Below are 17,785 nucleotides of genomic sequence, written 5' to 3'. Positions count from 1 at the left end.
TCGACTATATCTGACATTGCATTTTGGTTAGAGGTGGACAATGATAACTAACATTCCTGGCGAATATTTTTGTATCGATAGAATTCAACAAATTATGTTTTGATAATTTTATTTTCAAACGAGAAAACACTATACTAGTCTGGAGATCCATATTCTCTAACCAAAACTTGCAACACATAATAAAAAATCCCATCAGAAGCTACTCAGTGAGAGTATGGTATTTATGATCCAGTTTGAATTTGGTTACATTTGGTTTGAATTTCGTGCCAAAAAAGCCGTTGATAAGGTTAGCCAATCAGGTTCGCGCACTTCCAATCAAAACAATGATATCACGTGATTTCAACAATTGCTAAAAAACAGCCAATATGATTCTGCGCCAGGAACCTGTATCTTCATTAATACTCGGCCTATCACTGTCTTTCCTCTGTTTTTTTCCGTTAAGTCTGGTACACACGTCAAAATTTTCTTATATAGGCCGAGCCTCTCAGCTACTCTCGGGTACCTAATAACCGGGGGGTTTGGAATAAGCAGGGGGGTTGGAAAAAATCTCAAAGATTAATAAGCGGGGGGGGGTGGAATAAAAATGTCCTGGGTGGAAAATTTTCGAAAACGAGGCTAAAACAGCAGAATTAGGGCAAAACTTTCAAATAAAAATTTCTAAAAATCAATAAGCGGGGGGCTGGAATAAGAATGTCCTGGGTGGAAAATGTTTAAAAAATTAATTAGCGCCCCCCCCCCGGCTATTAGGTACCCAAGAGTAACACTATACTGAACCGTTAGTAATGTTTTTTCAGCTAAACTATAAAAAAACAATGTATCGTGGAATTTTCTTACTGGTTTTATGCATACTCAGCACATATGGCAACTCGTCAATCAAACGTGTACCGATTCCTAATTCGTTAGATTTCACAGAAACCGTCATATACGATTCATCGTCAAATCAAAGTAATATAACTTGTCCACAAAACCAAATAGCTCTTCTAGATGGACAAAAACAGCTTCAATGTACAGATCCAAAGACTATTAGTAGTAAGTGTTTGCAAAATCTAAAAATACCCATTGTTTACCCCCTAACCTCAGTGAAAATATCCCTTAACTAGATTTTTATGCCTCTATTTTCAACCCCATATGTTTATTTGTTAAAGTACGTTTATTAGGAACTTGAGAGTATTCGATTATTTTTCTCTTTACCAGATTGTATTTTTCCGCTGTCTACTGTACCGGTTAACTGCAAATTGTCGTCCATTAATGTCCGGAATACCGACCAAATATGGGTCCCTTTTAATAAGGGCTGTTTTACACTGAACAACAAAACAAACACAATAAAGGTAAATATGTAATATTGTAATATTGTTAACAGTTTTCACCAGTCACGGCGTGTAGTTCGGAAGGACTTTTGGAGAAGTTTGTGGGGAAATTATAAATTCTTTGAAAATTTTGGTTTTCTTACCCTGGTTAGGGTACAAGCATCAGCAGAAAACTCTGACCATCTGTCATAAATGTTTATTGGCTAAGGTTCTAGAAATACAACATCCACTTTGTACTTTTTAGAGTTCTTGTGATAATCTAGGTGGCTGGATATTCAAAGCTGATTTTCTGTGCAGTGATGAGAAAAACGATACAACATGTTTCGTCTTCAGTTTCCCTGGATTCGTCGAGAAAGGTAAAAAGTTAACCTCAGTTTACCTCAGATGACACTTTATTTATACTTGATGTATGATTCTTGGTATTAAAAGTGTCAGCTTCAATCTACTAGATTAAAAAATTTGAATTAATTTCTTTCTTTTCTGAAAACTTTCAACTTCGGTGATTTCAATATGTATTTAGAAATTCTTCATTACTTTCTTTGAGATAAATGTGTCACAGGTTCAGCCTTGTGTTGAACACCGTTCTCCAAGTATCTAAAGGGTTGCAATAGTTGTCTGTCCGTTGATTCGTGCTCCCCTGTACTTAGGACCTATTCCGAGATATCGGAGGGCTTTGTATCTATCTTGGATGAAAAGTTACAGTTGAGGTCATCGAGACAGAGGTATGAAAAGAATCCGTAATAGGAACGATATCACTTCCTTATAGATTTGTTGGATCAAACACCAGTGCAGACAACAGCTTCTACGACTTTCGTAAATGCAACAACAGCAGCTACAACTAATTCAACACTTTCTACGACATTTTCAACATCCAATCAAACAGACTCAACAAACTCATCGACCAATGCAACAGTTGTAACACCATCTCCTTTATTAACTACAATGGAACCAATAATTGAAAATTCAACAAAGTCGATTGTAAGTAAAACACCTGCAATCTCAAAGATCCCCGTTAGTTTTAAACGGTAACAGGGCCAGAACCATTACTTTCCTTAGATATCCAAGCACATGATTGTCTTCACTAATAAATAAAAGTAGGAGGTGTTTTTAAGTGATATTTCCAATTCTGTAAAATCTGATAAATTTAAACCATAGTATGTCTAAACTAACCACAACCTGCCTAACCGTTGTTAATTATGACTATTTCATAAGGCATTGTTAACCGAAGGGACTTGTTTGAGCTAAGGAGACATTAGAGTTATAGAGGTTTGAGTTAAAGAGACTAGCTCTACTGTATCTTTAGGCTCGTGTCACTTTGAGAGATTTGTACCAAGAAGGTAGCTACTTTCCGAAGGTGTGACCTTTGTAGAAATTCAAAGCCACTATTTATTTTCTTTTTTCATTTCTCTAGAAAGCAAACGCGACTGCTATCAAACCGTTGATAACATCAACAACAAAACATCCAATGACAACAAAAATAACGTCAACGGCGAAAAATGGAACAGTCATCATTGTTACCATAGCAACCACTATCGATTCCATTACAACCATAAGCCTTGGTAACGAAGAGGATGATAAGAACAAAGGATTATTGTTATATATTTTGATCCCAACATGCATTGCAGTTCTTATTGTTTTGGGATGTTGTTTATTTGTAATCTTCTGTCGGAAGAGGTAAGGATTAGAAACCTATTAGTGAAATACTCAAAAGGGAAACACATACAATGAAATCTCTCTAATCGAACCTCTATAAATAGACTATGCTATAGTCTAAGACAAATCACCATCTAAGAAATAGCCCAAGCCGAAGAAAATTCGCAAACTGTTTTTTTTGCCGAAAAGAGTTTACAGCCGGTAGAGTTTGCCAGTCTTCGAAACTCTCCCGCCAATTTTTTTTCGTAAACCGCCATACCGCCATATTTTCCCGCTTTTAATATCACTGTAACGGACGATGTTACTCTATAAGTTGTGTTCTCCTCTAACTCCAAAAAGGAAAGCAAACCCTCGCACAAGCTCGTCTCCGAAGCTCAAGATCGAATACCACTTTTAAGTGTTATTTCGAGTTATTGAAACTTCATTAATTGAAACTTCATTAGATATCCATTGTCTGGGTATAATACTACAACTTAGTCGTTGCACTTTTCTAGGCATCCAAGCTGTAAATCATTCCCTTATTTGATGTTTCTGTTATATTCAACTCGGTCTACCTAGATGCTTATAAACCCAGGGTCGACAAATTTTTCGGTTTGCACAATATTTGAATTGACAAAGTATACATACTCTTGTGTGCTTAATTGCCTTCTGATATTGGAATGCAATTTGCTTTAGGGACACCAGGCTGCAAAACAAAAACATCAAAATATTTAAGTTTACATCCTGATCCGGGCTAAAATAAACCGAGGCAATGGATTTAGTCAAAATCTAACCCATATATTTATTTTTAAATTTTCAGGTGCTGGAAAAGAAATCGAGATTCTCGTAAGTTTCAATTTCAATTTTTACAAAATTTTTTGAAAAACTTTTAAATGGACAATCTGATGGTTTGAGATCTTATGTCACCTTGAGATTCCTCCGAAGGTCCTCAGAAAAACCTTTCTATATTTTTTTTTCTAAACTGTTTTTCTATTCAAGATGCAAGTTTTTGATTTTTGCAGCATAAAAACCATAGAATTTAAATAGGCATTTCTCGACTCTGGAAAAGAGTCCGTTTCTTGAGTCCTGGTAGAATCTACGAGTTTGTGACAAATTTACTGTTATACTATTTTACAGTGCCCTTACTAAAGATCAACCCTGGTAGTCCAGTTGATGAAGACAACATTGAAGAACTTTATGCAACTCCAACCAAAAAGAACAAATCGAAGAAAACAAAACAAAAGAAAACTAGTGACCAAGAAACACCTCCAAAACCTATATGGCCTGATTACGATGAGGTAATATGAGTTTCATTAACTATCTATCATTTTAGGGGCCCCTCCAAGCGGTTTGCGTGAATGCGTGAATGGGATTTCTTCATATGCGTGAATGTGTGAAAATTTAAAAAAAATTGCGTGTGTGCGTGAATTGGAAAGCTTTGCGTGAACGAAAATTGCGTGAGTTGCGAAAAAACATTGCGCGAATGCGTGAATTGAAGGTCCGCTGTCAAAACATATACCAGGAGCTTATGATTTCAAAAAGCCTGTAAAAATACTGTAATCCAAAATTAGACATTCCAAAATCATCCGGGAGAGTATTTTGAATCTTTGATCATTGAGTTTCGTTGAAGACACTCCGTTGTTATCATACAGTGTCCGAAAGATAGAATCAAGGCAGGTTAAACGTTCTCGAATTAAAATTAAAAAAAAACAGCCAAAAGTGAATCATTTAATCCTTGAGCGAGTATTAAGCATAGATTTATAAAGCCCGAAGGGATAGATGCCGTGCTTTGGCAGAGTTAAAACTCTACCCTTCCAACCTAACTTAGAGCACTTCCAAATCGTTTGTGGTTTTGAAAATTCGTTTGAAATTCCCTTTTTTCTAAAGTATTACGACCATGATTGTAGCTCTTAGGGCTTCATGAATTTGTGGTATTAAGGTGACACAAAGGATATTTTTTACTATTTTTTTAGGTAGGTGTGACCATTGAAGGAGCGTACGAAAAACGGGAGAGTGCGAACATAGAAGACATTCCAAACTACGGAGTGAGCGCCAAACTTTTGCAAGCGGATGATGCTATCAAATCACCAACCAAAGATGAAAACCCTTACGAAGCATTAGGTCGTTGTAATTCTTTCAATCCTAAAAGCAGAGCTGAAAGAGAGAAAAATAAAGAACAAATAGAATTGAAAGAAAAGCCCACCAAAAATGATCCGGATAGTAGAGAAATGAAACCGGACATGGGTGACGAGGTTGAATTACCGTATGTCGGAAAAGGTAAAGCACCAATGCAAATGTCTTCTTTTAAACCGGGTTCCAGTATGCGGAAAAAACAACAACGGACCTCGATTCGAAAACCAAAGCGAGATGACGATACATCATCGGAAACTCACGAAGAAGTCACAATCACTCCTTTACCGTTAAAAAAAAATTTCAACGAAAGTTTGAAAACACCGGAACTTGAATCGGGTAATTTATCGACTCATTCGAGTTACGAACGATTACCTGATGAACTTGATCGAACGGATTCATCCAAAGTTGATGACTCGACAAAACAACCAGTGGAAAATGTTGATGTAGCAGGTACGAACGAATTGGAACAAAATGAAAGCAATACGGAAGAACCGGAAACCGAAAACGTTGTTGACAAAACACCGGAAAATGTAAACGGCCCCACAGAGCCTGATGAAAATAGTACAAATTCTACACCACCACCTAAACCTCCCAAATCGAATTATGCCGATATAGAATTCATGAAAGCTACAGAAACTGATAAAGACCCGATAATTATTCAAAATGGTAACCATGCGCCGAGTGGAAATTATACTGACGTCATTATCGACCCGTGATGTTACCATTATTTGATTTCTAAAGCTTGAAGGTAAGCAACAAAGTGATTGATGAATTGTCTTGAATGAGTTAAACATTAAATTTGTGTTCATGGTCAAGAACAACGCCAAGTTACAGCATCAATATAAATCAAAAATTGCAACTTTCAAAGCTTGTTGTGGCATGCTGAAAGAATGAGATTGAAAATACTGTATCAAACCTATGAATCGGTACACGAGATTATTTCTCGCCTATCAAACCTCAATTTTCAAGGAAATCGAGTCTCTTAAGGTCAAGTGAAGTCAAAAAATCTTTATCTGTAAGGACAGTAGACAATCGCTTATAAGTCTAGTGTGAATCGGTCAATCATCCCATGCAGCACTAGGGTTCGAGACCATGGCGCTCTAAATTAATTTAGAGCGTCATTTTTAGGACCCATTTTCATTGGGTGTGGCATCGCAGGGGATTATATTTATTGATTGAAACATCATTTGTTTGAGAAAACACTATTATTATTATTATTATTTAAAATTTTAGATCTTTTAAAGCTTGACTACCTAGGAATAATATTTACAATATTTAAAATTGACATATTTTTATACAATCTTTTATATCACTGAGCATTTTAAAAAAATTTATGGAAATCTTTTGACAATTTTCTTATTTTTGATAAAAAAACTGAATTTTTGATTCGAGTTAAATATTTAAAATTAATGCCATTTTAATTCCGAATGACCTTCCTAGAATTTCTATATCAAACCATAACCTTATTAAAACCTATCTATGTTTGGGATATATTCATGATATTCGTGACGTATTCTTTGATACTGAAATAAAGGCAAGTTTCGATGTTTTTCAGTAACGCCTGCCACGAATATCAAGAATTACGAAATGAGACCTTCTATAGCCTACTATACAAAATTATTTACAATTTACAAATTTAATTACAAAGAAATTTATTCAAGTGACTTGACTTGATAGAACACTTCTCATTCACAACCTTTTGACAATGAGTCGATCCAAAAATCGAAACACAAATCAATTTGATTTGATTTCGGGCGTTCTCTAGATGGCAAATAAGTGGCTTCATTTTCCATCCAGGAGTCTCGAGTCTAGCCCTTTGGGCTCGTAAGTCAATGATTCCAAGTGCAATCAGTTTATCTTAAATAGTGGGGCAAGCGAATACGACATTGTTTCCATCCACGCTCCGCTGGAAAGTGGTATCTGGCGTTCCAAGCATTTCCAGTTCAACACATCCTTCAAAATTCTTGGTTGTACTTGGTATAGATATGCCAGCTAAATTGAAAGAAAGAAAGAAACTATTACCGCATCTACTACTAGGTATTTATTGCAATTTCAGCCATATACATGTCAGCTGAATAAAAGAAACGAAGACAAGGCTATTGCTGTACTCTTTAACCAACCAGATCATAGTCAAGGCTATTACTGTGTCTAACTATAACATTCTGCCGATTGGTAGTGTCAAAATTTCAATCAAAAACTTGCACCGCAATGGACTATGTTCGAATATCAAGCACTTCCAGGTAAGGTGTTGGGGAAATATGGTGATAGATTCTCTACCTTCACTCATTTCACTCATACCTTTTAGTAAGTTTATTCAGATGATACTTTTTCAGACTGGTACACAAAAAGTTGTCTCAAAGACGATATTTGGATGTCAGATGGATGTTGATAGCACTAAACTTTATAAACCCTGGATGCAGTTTCTCAATCCCGGCCAACGAAAATCTTGGATCGGAGTTTTTTTGAAAATGAGACCATGAAGATAGCACTACTCAATAGCATTGTAAATGCATCGAGAGTGCTAGATTTACTTTTCCTTAAGTACTTGCGATTCAGCGTTGTTTGGCGTTAGACAAAGATTTAGCATTTCAAGGTTTTTTTACGGGTACCACTAGAAAAAACTCCAGTCGAAGAAAGTGGATGGATAAAGCTTAGCGTAGGGTTTACGAAGGTCAGTGATTTTGAGACTTAATATTTTACTCTAAGATCAAAGTTGGCTTTGGAACTTTCTTCTATAGCAGCTAAGGGAGTGGTCAGAAAGTATCTACTAGGGGGGAGTGGAGGATATTTTGAAAAATCCCAAAATACTTTCGCACCCCCTCCCCTAGCCTGGGAAAAAAATTCGAACCCCCCCTCATAAGGCCCAATATTTTTTCGCCCCCCCCCCCACTAGAAAAATTTTTACGCAAAAAAAGAATTCATACAGATGCGGTACAGAGAGTATTATTTGTTTGTATGACAGTTTTTTATGTCAAAATTAGGTAAGGGAGATAGTTTAGCCCTGTAAAGTTGAGTATAGTCCTTTAGGAGATCTACCATTTTGATTGACGTTTACACCACGGGATTTTTTCCGTCGATTTCCATGGTTACGACGGAATTTCTCTGAAGTAAACAAAAGAAAAAAACCCGTGGTGTAAACGTCAATCAAAATGGTAGATCTCCTATAGGAATAGTCCAGGGTTAAAATAAGAATCAACGAGTTATTTTCTCTGAGTTTCCCAAAGTTTTGGGAGAAAATTACGGCTTATTTTCCCTGATACATAATCTCCCTACATTACAGAGGCATTACTCAATTACTCAAAATATCCTGAGGGGCCACCATGGTTGGCCCCGAAGGTACTCGAGACCCTAAAATACAAGCTATTCTGTTGTTAAAAGGAGTCTGAAAAATAAAATTCTCTGAGTTTGAAATTTCCCTATAAACCTATATTTTCAGGTTTTCCAGGGTCTGTCAAAGCTCTGTGTATATAATTTATAAGATATTAGTAGAGACTAAGGAGGCACAACCATGGTTTGCGCCGACGGGAGAAAATGTCGATGTTTTTCACCACCATTTTAGCTAAAAGACACTTTGTTTTGACAAATTTCTTTCTAAAAAGTACTTTTTCAAACCACTCTGATGAGCTGTGAAAGCCACTAATCTACTTTCCTCATTTAGCTCAATTCTACAAACCAAAAGGGCAAGGCGATGATGCCCAAATAATGTTAGTATGACATATATCAAATAAAAAAAATTCTGAGTTGTCGGCCGTCAGGCCGAAAAATTTTTGAAATCTTGAAACATAAAACTATGAAATGAGACTTCCTACATTTTCTCTTGAGTTGCCCAAAAGATTTGGAACCCCCCCCTAAACCCTCAAAAAAAATTTGAAACCCCCCCCTAAACCCTCGAAAAAGTTTTGGAACCCCCCCCCTAGAATCCTCCACCCCCCCCTAGTAGATACTTTCTGACCACTCCCTAAGAGAAAAGAATACAGTGCGGAGTCTCCGTATTAACTCAAAACCCCTACAACTTGAATGTCTCCTTAACTCGAACAAATTTTTTGGTCCCTACAGGTAACAATGCCTGATAAACCTTACTCCATAACTCGAAGAAAATACACGGGTTGCAAAATTATATCAATGCAGTCAAAACATGTAATTATTCGAAAAAGTTCACGTGATTTTATTTTCATGTTACTTGCTTTACAACTTACAGCTGATAATTTTATCAGTGTCTTGTTAAATGACTTTTATTTCTGATTGGTTCGAATTTAGTGACTGTCACTAAATTCGAACCAATCAGAAATAAAAGTCATTTAACAAGCACATAAAAATTTCGAGTAAAAAGCGTGAATATTTTTCAGACTTTAATTTTACAACATGTTTATCGTTTATCCCGCGCATGTTTGAGTTATGGAGACCCCACTGTACCACAAGAAGAAAGAACTCATCTTACACTTGGTTCCACCGACAAACATCATGCCGTTGATTACACCTCGGTTCATTGGATTCACGTTTCCTCCACCGTACGTCATGACGTCATCGACAATGATATTCAATGTGGGTCCACTAGAAATGACAAAATAATTATGTTTGGAAGCGAGACTGGTTAATTAATTTAAAGGAATGAAAGTTTTGGAGAAGCTTAGCTTTTCGCCCGGGGTCACTACCCTTGCCGACCGACGGGGGTGTTTCACTGAGGTGAGAACATAAGGCTTTGGTGACCAAAATGTTAAGAACAAGTTAAGAACATGGCGTTCTAAATTAATATTAATATAGAACGCCATGCTTAAGAACATTAAATACTCAAAAAGTGGTGAAAATAAAAACATGTTAAGAACATTTTTAGGCTTAAAACTGAAAGAGTTAAGAACATCCTAAAGCTTCAACGTGTAGCTTTTTAACAAAAGTTTGAAGAAAGGAAAAATTGATGATGAATCTAAACCTCTTCTCGATTTTGACGCGGTGCCATTTTTGATCGCACAGATAGTGTCTTTCATCCGACGAAGGGTGTGTCCATGTGAACGTTTGTGCTCTTTCAAGGTTGTTTGCTTTGTAATGAAAGTTAATCTGAAAACAAAAATCGAGGTTGAGCGTTATTTGAGAGATCCTGATACATTCTTTTTTCTATAAGCATAACGTTCATAAGCATATGCAGGCTCAGTTTTTGGTCCCTAAACAATGGCTCTATTGTTTAAGAACAATAGAATGCTAAGCATAATAAGTAACAAAGGTGTGTCTTAAAGTCGTTTGAAAACCTACCGAACCATCATCAAGTTCAAGCAGAACCATCGTTCCAAATTGATTTAAAGTGCTCGATCCACTGGAGGTCGAGAAAAGGTATAATAAAGGCCCATCTCGTTTGTACGTTCGAAATTTGACTTGAAGAGTGAAATCCGTTTGGAGCTCGAAATTATTTGCTGTAAATAAATAAATGCAATACAATTATTTTTAACCATTGGAAGTGTTTGAAGTCGAATTTTCATTTTTCATTTTTAATATGGATAAAAACTTCACAATTTTCGGTCATAGGATGGTGACTTTCTCCTTGGATCTGTTTATGTGTCTTTATTCGGGATTCATTTATTGGAAATGATTTCTAAACACCATGGACCTAATCTAGGCTAAATCACCCTAATGTGTAACCCGAAAAAAAAACAGTAATTTGTCGTGGAGATTCTGGTACCGATCCATTTTCCGAAGTGTAACATGTCTTCTTATTATAGTTACACAGAAAATTGTAGAATATTAAGGTTGTTAAAAAAGTGTTTCTAAATTAAAGGTACAATCATGGCGAAAATCTATTGAGAATTTAGCTTATTTCCTCGTTTTTCGAAGTTCGGGCGAGAAAGTCATTTTGGGGCTAATTGATAAATCTATTCGAGTATTTCAATTCGGGAGGGGTTTATAGACTTCCAGGCTATATTCTGAGCATTATTGGACTATTTTTGAACTTTTGGATCCTTAGATTAAGTCTTAAGTCTAGTGTTAAAATTCAGAGTTGAAACTCTACCCTTCCAACCTACTTTAGAGCGCTTCCAAATCGTTTGTGGTTATAAGATTTCGTAGGAATTTCCTTTTTCTCAAATATTACGACCATGATTGTAAATTGAAAACCACTCACCATAATGTATCCAAGAGTCTTTTCCGTTGAAAAACACGCCGTGTTCTGTATTTGAGTAGCAGGCTGACGTTCCCGTTGACGTTCCCCCCAAATCTGGGGACGTAAAATCCAACGCATGCGTATCAAAACCGGAAGAAATCTCAAATTTACGTAAGCATCCATTGTAGCCGTATTTACGTTGCGTTAGCGACGGTGCGTTTACGTAATTAGGCAGACCACCGATATATAACGGCGTTGAAAGACTCAACGGTACTGTGGGTTCCGAATGCCGGGAGTTCCGGTATTCCATAGTTTCCGGAATCAACATTGCGCCAAATTGATAGATTCTCAATAGATACACCTAAATTATTATTTCAAAAATATTAGTAGATTTCAATGCATTAATAAAGGCGTGACCTTTTGAATGGGATCACGTGCTTCAATAAGGACTGGTTAAATCAAAGTAACCCAGCAAGCACACAACGTTGTTATAACGTTCAAATAACGTTATTTGGACGTTATGAATGTCACATGGGCGTTGTTTTGACGTTGTGTGCTGTCTATGAATACATTTAAAGGCTAGCAAAACAATTTTACATCGAAACCCTGAAATGGATCTGCACATCCTGCCAAAAAAATATCAATAATATAATTTGAATTCATAGTATTCACGACGTAATGCACCCAAAATAGCCCGGGCCTTTGTCATTATTTTTAATTTGAATATAACTCCCGGCCTTTTTTAGTGCTTCCGTATAAAATATTGATTCAGGAATATCACGACGAATAGAAACTAGAGAAATTTAATTCTTTAAACTAAAATAATACTTTTAATCATTCGATAAGTAAGGTATCTTCATTTTGCCAACTCTTAAAGAAAAAATCTTAACATTTCTCTCACCTTATACCATTTTCCGTTGTCTGCATAATTAGTTCCGTTCGCAGAAGAAATACTGACTTTCCCTTTTCCGTTTGAGAACTCGTACTTTAATTGTCCTTTGACCAACTCCAGTGAGATATATTGAGTAGGGTTGATCTCACTATTAGCGATGTAGAAAATAACTCCGTTCCCAACCATTGCTCGGAAACTCATCGTGATCACAAAACTGAAAGTATATGAATCATCCAAACGGAAAATTTTCAAATTTATTCAAATTCTTTAAGAGTAGCCTAGATCTCTAACATAAAATAGCACAGGTCAGAAAACTGAATGGGCCCTTCCAAAAGAATCTGATCAGAGGGGTGGGTGTTTTAAAGGATATTTTATTTTGTAAATGATCTACCCCTGGACATTTCTATCTCCTGCCTGGACACGTGTTTTGACCCTGGAAAGCATCAGATGGACCCCCTGAACATCGTAATTTACCTCATGACCCCCTGACTTTGCACAATTCTTGCAATGCCCATAGAAAATTCTTTTTCTATCCAAATTTCCAATTTTTTATTCTACTTTCAAGTTTTGTTTCGAATATTTAGTTTTGAAATTTTAAACAAATATTACGTTTATGATCATCTTTGATAAATCAGTAAAAATAAAATATCTAGTTGACCCAAGAAATCCATTTCATACCTGCTGTTAAAATATTTCCGCACAACTGCAGCCGGCAAACGATATCCAATGTAACTCTGAAAGCCGGACCATGGGGCGCGGCCGAATCTTACTTGTAAAGGGTCCGGTTGGTACATCAGGTACGGGAACGAAGCGGCGCATGAACTTGGCGCCACAGCCGAGTCATGACCGGGCGTAATTCCTGCGTAAGATACGCCACTGGTGAACGCCTTCGTGAAGTCTTGTTCACTGAAAAAGATAATCATTGCGTTTTTTAGATTATCAAGAATTTTTCTCTTTGATCTTTCAGCTATATTGTAGTTTAGACAGTTGACTTATACAACAGAGTCCGAATAATAAAAGGGTCCGAAATGGTAAAACCCCAAAATAAGGTACTTATAAGCTAAAACCAGGCTATTTAGAGCAAAAATAAATAAATAAAAAGGGGGGAGTCCGTTCGGGACTTTAGAGTACGGAACCTGGAGGTACTTTCTCAATCTCGGCCAATCAAAACCTTAGATCGGAGATTTTTTGAGCACTACCCTATTGGTATCACACTTTGTGATGTAGCGCCGTTTGAATCTGAAGTTACACTGCATTGGCTTCTTAGGGGGTACAAATTTCAAAAGAAACTTCAAGATGGTGGATTAGCTTGGTCTAGGGTTTATAAACGTCAATGTACCATACCCATATACAGTAGAGGTTTTATTTTTTCTATTGAAATTCACTTACATTAGATTGACGAGAAAGCTATCAAAATCAATTTGCAATGATCTTCGAATGGGCATTTCTCTAGCAAGAGGCATTTGACTAGGTACACCACCAACATACAACATTCCTGTACCAAACATTGTATTGACATTATTCCCTAACCATCCTTCATATAACATCTTGTTGTCGACATGTATCTGGTACCTTAAATATAAAAACGGAAGTATAGATAAGAACGACTGTAGTCTTGGCATTATACAGTATATAGGAGGTTAATTAAAATAAAGGACGTCCACGTGTATCCGGTATATTAACAAAGACGGGAAACTACGAGAAAAGTCGACTTTGCCAAAAAAAAATAATCCACAAGCCTCGACTATTGAAACTTTTCTCTATTCTGAAGTTTGATTAATAGTCGAGGGTTTAAGATATAGGATATAACAAATAGTAGAAATGATTAAATAAGGTGTCCCGAAATTTTGTGCGTGAATTTTAGAAAGATCAGAAGAGTTTTGAAAATAAACGCTAACCCATTCTTGGTGTAAGCGATGCTTGCATTATGCCATCTCCCATCACTCAACGTCAAGTTGGTCGTCATGAAAGGTGTCCGGATGTCCGATAAATGAACCAACACAACCAAATTTCCTGATAAAATACTCATGTACACATGCGCCATGATGCCCTGTAAAAATACAAGCATAATTTCATCGAGAAATGTGGTTAGTGATAGTCTAATGCATAAATTTGAAAAAATAGCTAGTACTTAGTCCCCCCTTAATCAGTCTAAAACACTCTAAAAGGTGCGCATTCAGGTAGTCGGACAATAATCCGTTTTCCCGATGATGTGCACTTATTTCAGGTTCCACTGTAGTCTAAATCGCAGACCTCTACAAAACCCCAGGTAGTATAGGGAGCACGAAGGAGCACGAATCCGCTAGTGGATGTCAGTAGCCTAGTTCCACTGTACAGTTAAATTCCGCTAATCCGAACTCGAATGGGAAGCTTAATTTGTTCGAATTACTACAGAAAGATTCGATTATAGAGAGTATTTTACCCTTGGTCGGACTGATAAGAATTAAAGAAAGATGATTATACTAGAAGATTGTAAAAATTCGAATTAGAGAGAGGCCACTGTATTCTTGAAAACATTGGGGGTGAATTCATTTCTAAATTTTCACGAAGACAGTGAAGAATCTGATTATTTCACTTACATTTCCTGGTTTGTAGAGAAGTAATCCATTCATATCGGTTGTTTTGAAACTCATGAAGATGGAATTGATGGGTACAGTCTGATAAGTTGTGATAGAAGCGTAAGATCCTGACTGACTCCACCACATGTAACCATAGAAACGAATACCGTTGACGATCTAAGATGGCAGATGATTTGAAAAAAATCTTTAGAACAAAAATTTTTAGCATAGCTCTTCTTACTTAAACGAATATCATAAATATCTTTTCAAAATTTGATGGCGATCTAAAATGTCTTGATACGAAAACGTTGATATAACACAATTCTAAAAGAAGTTGATTTTTCTCTTCTTCATTTTCCACTATTAATCTTCATACTATATTGATTTATATTTGATAATATTCCATTCCTTAATATATTTACAACGAACACAAAACCACCAACTAATTCGAACAGACAGACAGAGACAGACAGAGACAGACTTGTGACACGTCTTTGGGTTTTGTAAGCTATTTTTAGCCAACTTGTAAAATGTCTGAACTTTTTAGACCAAATATTTAATTTAAACTATTGAAAGGGAAAACATACAGACCTAAACTCTTCATCAATCAAAAAATGGGCTTTTCCAGAAAAAACCCATATACCCCTGCTAAGGAGGTTCATTTCAAGGTTTGATATGTGGCGAAATTTCATAGGGAGATACAAAATCTGTCAAAATAGCTGGAATTCCATAGGGGTAGTTTTTTAAATCCTACCAAAATTCAGAAGAGGGGTTTAAACCTGAAATTGCTTGGAATTTCAGGGGGTTAAAGCATTTCCAGCCACAGAGGGATGGACCTCCTTAACAGGGGGTATACGGTTTTTTTCTGGAAAAGCCCAACGAGATTAGGCATGGGGACGAGGTTGGGTATACTAATCTCTAGACAAACCTAGCTGGCACAAAACGTTGCTTCGACGTTCATCTAACGTTAAATGGACGTTGTGAACGTTTGATAAACGTTGAAACAACGTTGTGTGCCAGCTGAGAACCTACCTTTCCACTAATCATACCATAATAAGAAACACCTTCCATTTCGATATTCTCCGATGCATTGAAACTTCTCATTTGAAGTGAACTTGTTATAGAGTTGGATAATTTCAGATTCTTCATATCACCTGCAAATACTCCACTCACAGGGGGTGGCACAGGGCTGAAATGGTGAAAGTAACAGAAATATAATAGACCTACAGTAGATTCTCGCCTTTTCCAGCTTCTATTCGAAGCTTTCTACAATTCGAACTAATTCTCAGTTCCCGTAAAGGAGGAAATCATCTTAAAATACTTTCATAAATTCGAATCTCTTTGTAGTTCGAACAAATAAGATTCCCCGAGTTTGAGTTCGAACTAGGGAAAGTCGACCTCATAAGGAACTGAGCTCGAGGTCACCAAGGTTGAATGACTTCAAAATCTGTATCCGCTAGTACAACATTGCGAAACATTGAGATATATGACGTCAAGAAAGCCTGGTAAACATAATCTTTTTTCACGCAACTTTTGGTGGGTTAATATGAGAGGTTATGTTAATCACTAGCCTAGTCAACTAAGCCCATATTCACACGGCTTAGGCAACATGTGTTTTTGGCGCTTTAAAGTTTTTAATGTTTAAGGATTTTGAAATTTGCCTTGGGATACTGGAATACAATAGTTGTTTAGTCACAACTTACCATCAGATTGAACCTAGTGACTGAATCAAACTAGCTTAGATTTTAGGCTAGTCTCGAACCCATTAAACTATTTAAAATGTAGCTTTTTGTGCGTAAGCTCTAATATGTGTAAATGAGACGAAAACCGTATCGCAGAAACATTGTAAACGAATACTAACAATCTACAGGTAAAATATCTGAAATCATCTGATAATTCCTTTAACTCACACCAAACATATTTTATCAGACAATCAATGCGTATGTTTAGAAACCTAAAATGACATATCAAGAAAATCCATCAATTTAAATTACCTTTGTCCCGAAGAAGCACCGAAAATGATTGATATTCCTTCCGGTAAATCCGTTAACCCGATATATTCCGTTTTAGATTCCGAAGCAGATCCACTTGAAATGCTTTGAACAGAGAGTGTTGCGTTGACTCCAGTTCGTGAGGCTTTTACACGATACCATTGTCCATTATTGTATGTAGCTCTATAACAAGGCAAAAGAAGATGAATGTGTTTAAAAAAGATTTTAAATTTATTTTACATAAGTGTTGACTTTCGGGTGGAATATGGAAAAATATCAACTCTGGCATCCATCAGAATTCACAGTTTTACTAAACATTTATATCTAACAGGGTCCCGTCCCCGTCCCCGTCCCCGTGAATCAAAGGCTGTATTTACGTTACTATGTGCTATTTTTTGCTACCAGTTAACATATAAAAGCTGATTACACGCAGGAAGGAAGGTTGTCAGGGGCATATTTTGATCTTTAAAGGTACGAGCTTTAAACGTAGTCCTCAGAGAGAACACTGTTCTTTTGCTACTACTTTTTTATCAGTTTTAGAGTCTTGATTTTGTGGTTAACTCATACAAAAGCAATAAAATACCTTGTAGTAACAATGGCGTTATTATTTCCTTGACTGGTAGCAAATTGGAACATGACACGGCCGCCGAACATATACAGTCCGTACACAAAAGATCCGGTCTGTCCCGTCACGCCTACAATGACAACGTTGTCTTTCAAGGTCCGGAACTCAAGCTCTATTTCGGAATATATTCCGTTTGTTTGGAAAGTTCCCATCCGTTGTTTGAGGTATCCGCTTCCAAAAAACGTTAAAGCGGACCCATTTGTAAGTTTGGGCGCCGCCATTCTTAATGGCGCGTATAACGTGACGCCCGACGTGGATACGGATTTCCATACGTTGTATTTGTAGCCGTTAACGTGGACGTTGTCGTAAATGCCGGAGAAAGAGCCGACGCTTATCCAACTCGACTGTAAATTGAGGTCAAATATAAAATAAGTGAATTAGTAAAAAAGCATAGACAATAGATTTATGGAGTAAGGTTTTTTATAAGGTATTGTTAACTGAAGGGACCGTAAAATTTGTTCGAGTTAAGAGATTTCGAGTTATGGAGTAAGGTTTATAAGGCATTTTTAACTGAAGGGACCATAAAACTTGTTTGAGTTAAGGAGACATTCGAGTTATAGTG

General features: G+C 36.6%; 2 protein-coding genes across 2 annotated transcripts in view; one reads left to right on the top strand and one right to left on the bottom strand.

Annotated features, from left to right (window-relative positions):
* Nucleotides 1-794: 794 nt before the first annotated feature.
* Nucleotides 795-6,066, top strand: LOC136819021 (uncharacterized). The gene is made up of 8 exons (XM_067075179.1): nt 795-1,029; nt 1,195-1,328; nt 1,552-1,663; nt 2,074-2,285; nt 2,719-2,981; nt 3,760-3,785; nt 4,077-4,237; nt 4,913-6,066. Exons 1-8 carry the CDS (start codon nt 813-815, stop codon nt 5,786-5,788), a joined length of 2,001 nt encoding a protein of 666 aa, XP_066931280.1. The 5' UTR covers nt 795-812; the 3' UTR covers nt 5,789-6,066.
* A 199-nt stretch (nt 6,067-6,265) lies between these two features.
* The window catches only part of LOC136819084 (laminin subunit alpha-1-like), an 80,166-nt gene continuing 68,646 nt past the window's right edge, over nt 6,266-17,785 (bottom strand). The window contains exons 41-53 of the mRNA XM_067075252.1: nt 17,182-17,567; nt 16,602-16,781; nt 15,640-15,796; nt 14,629-14,784; nt 13,948-14,099; nt 13,439-13,621; nt 12,728-12,955; nt 12,059-12,263; nt 11,179-11,518; nt 10,317-10,474; nt 10,000-10,124; nt 9,511-9,623; nt 6,266-7,064 (exon numbers count right to left, since the gene is read on the bottom strand). Coding sequence (XP_066931353.1) covers nt 6,931-7,064; nt 9,511-9,623; nt 10,000-10,124; nt 10,317-10,474; nt 11,179-11,518; nt 12,059-12,263; nt 12,728-12,955; nt 13,439-13,621; nt 13,948-14,099; nt 14,629-14,784; nt 15,640-15,796; nt 16,602-16,781; nt 17,182-17,567 — 2,517 coding nt within the window. The 3' untranslated portion in view covers nt 6,266-6,930. The remainder of the gene's footprint in view (nt 7,065-9,510; nt 9,624-9,999; nt 10,125-10,316; nt 10,475-11,178; nt 11,519-12,058; nt 12,264-12,727; nt 12,956-13,438; nt 13,622-13,947; nt 14,100-14,628; nt 14,785-15,639; nt 15,797-16,601; nt 16,782-17,181; nt 17,568-17,785) is intronic.

The sequence above is a fragment of the Clytia hemisphaerica genome, unplaced genomic scaffold (genome assembly GCF_902728285.1).
Source record: "Clytia hemisphaerica strain Z4C2 unplaced genomic scaffold, Clytia hemisphaerica genome assembly, whole genome shotgun sequence".
Classification (NCBI taxonomy): domain Eukaryota; kingdom Metazoa; phylum Cnidaria; class Hydrozoa; order Leptothecata; family Clytiidae; genus Clytia; species Clytia hemisphaerica.
This window is presented reverse-complemented; position numbering and strand designations above follow the sequence as displayed.

Coding starts and splice junctions, on each gene's coding strand:
- LOC136819021 (XM_067075179.1), top strand. CDS start 813: ATGTATCGTGGAATTTTCTTACTGGTTTTATGCATACTCAGCACATAT. Junction 2,286..2,718: donor AAAATTCAACAAAGTCGATT/GTAAGTAAAACA, acceptor TCATTTCTCTAG/AAAGCAAACGCGACTGCTAT. Junction 2,982..3,759: donor GTAATCTTCTGTCGGAAGAG/GTAAGGATTAGA, acceptor TTAAATTTTCAG/GTGCTGGAAAAGAAATCGAG.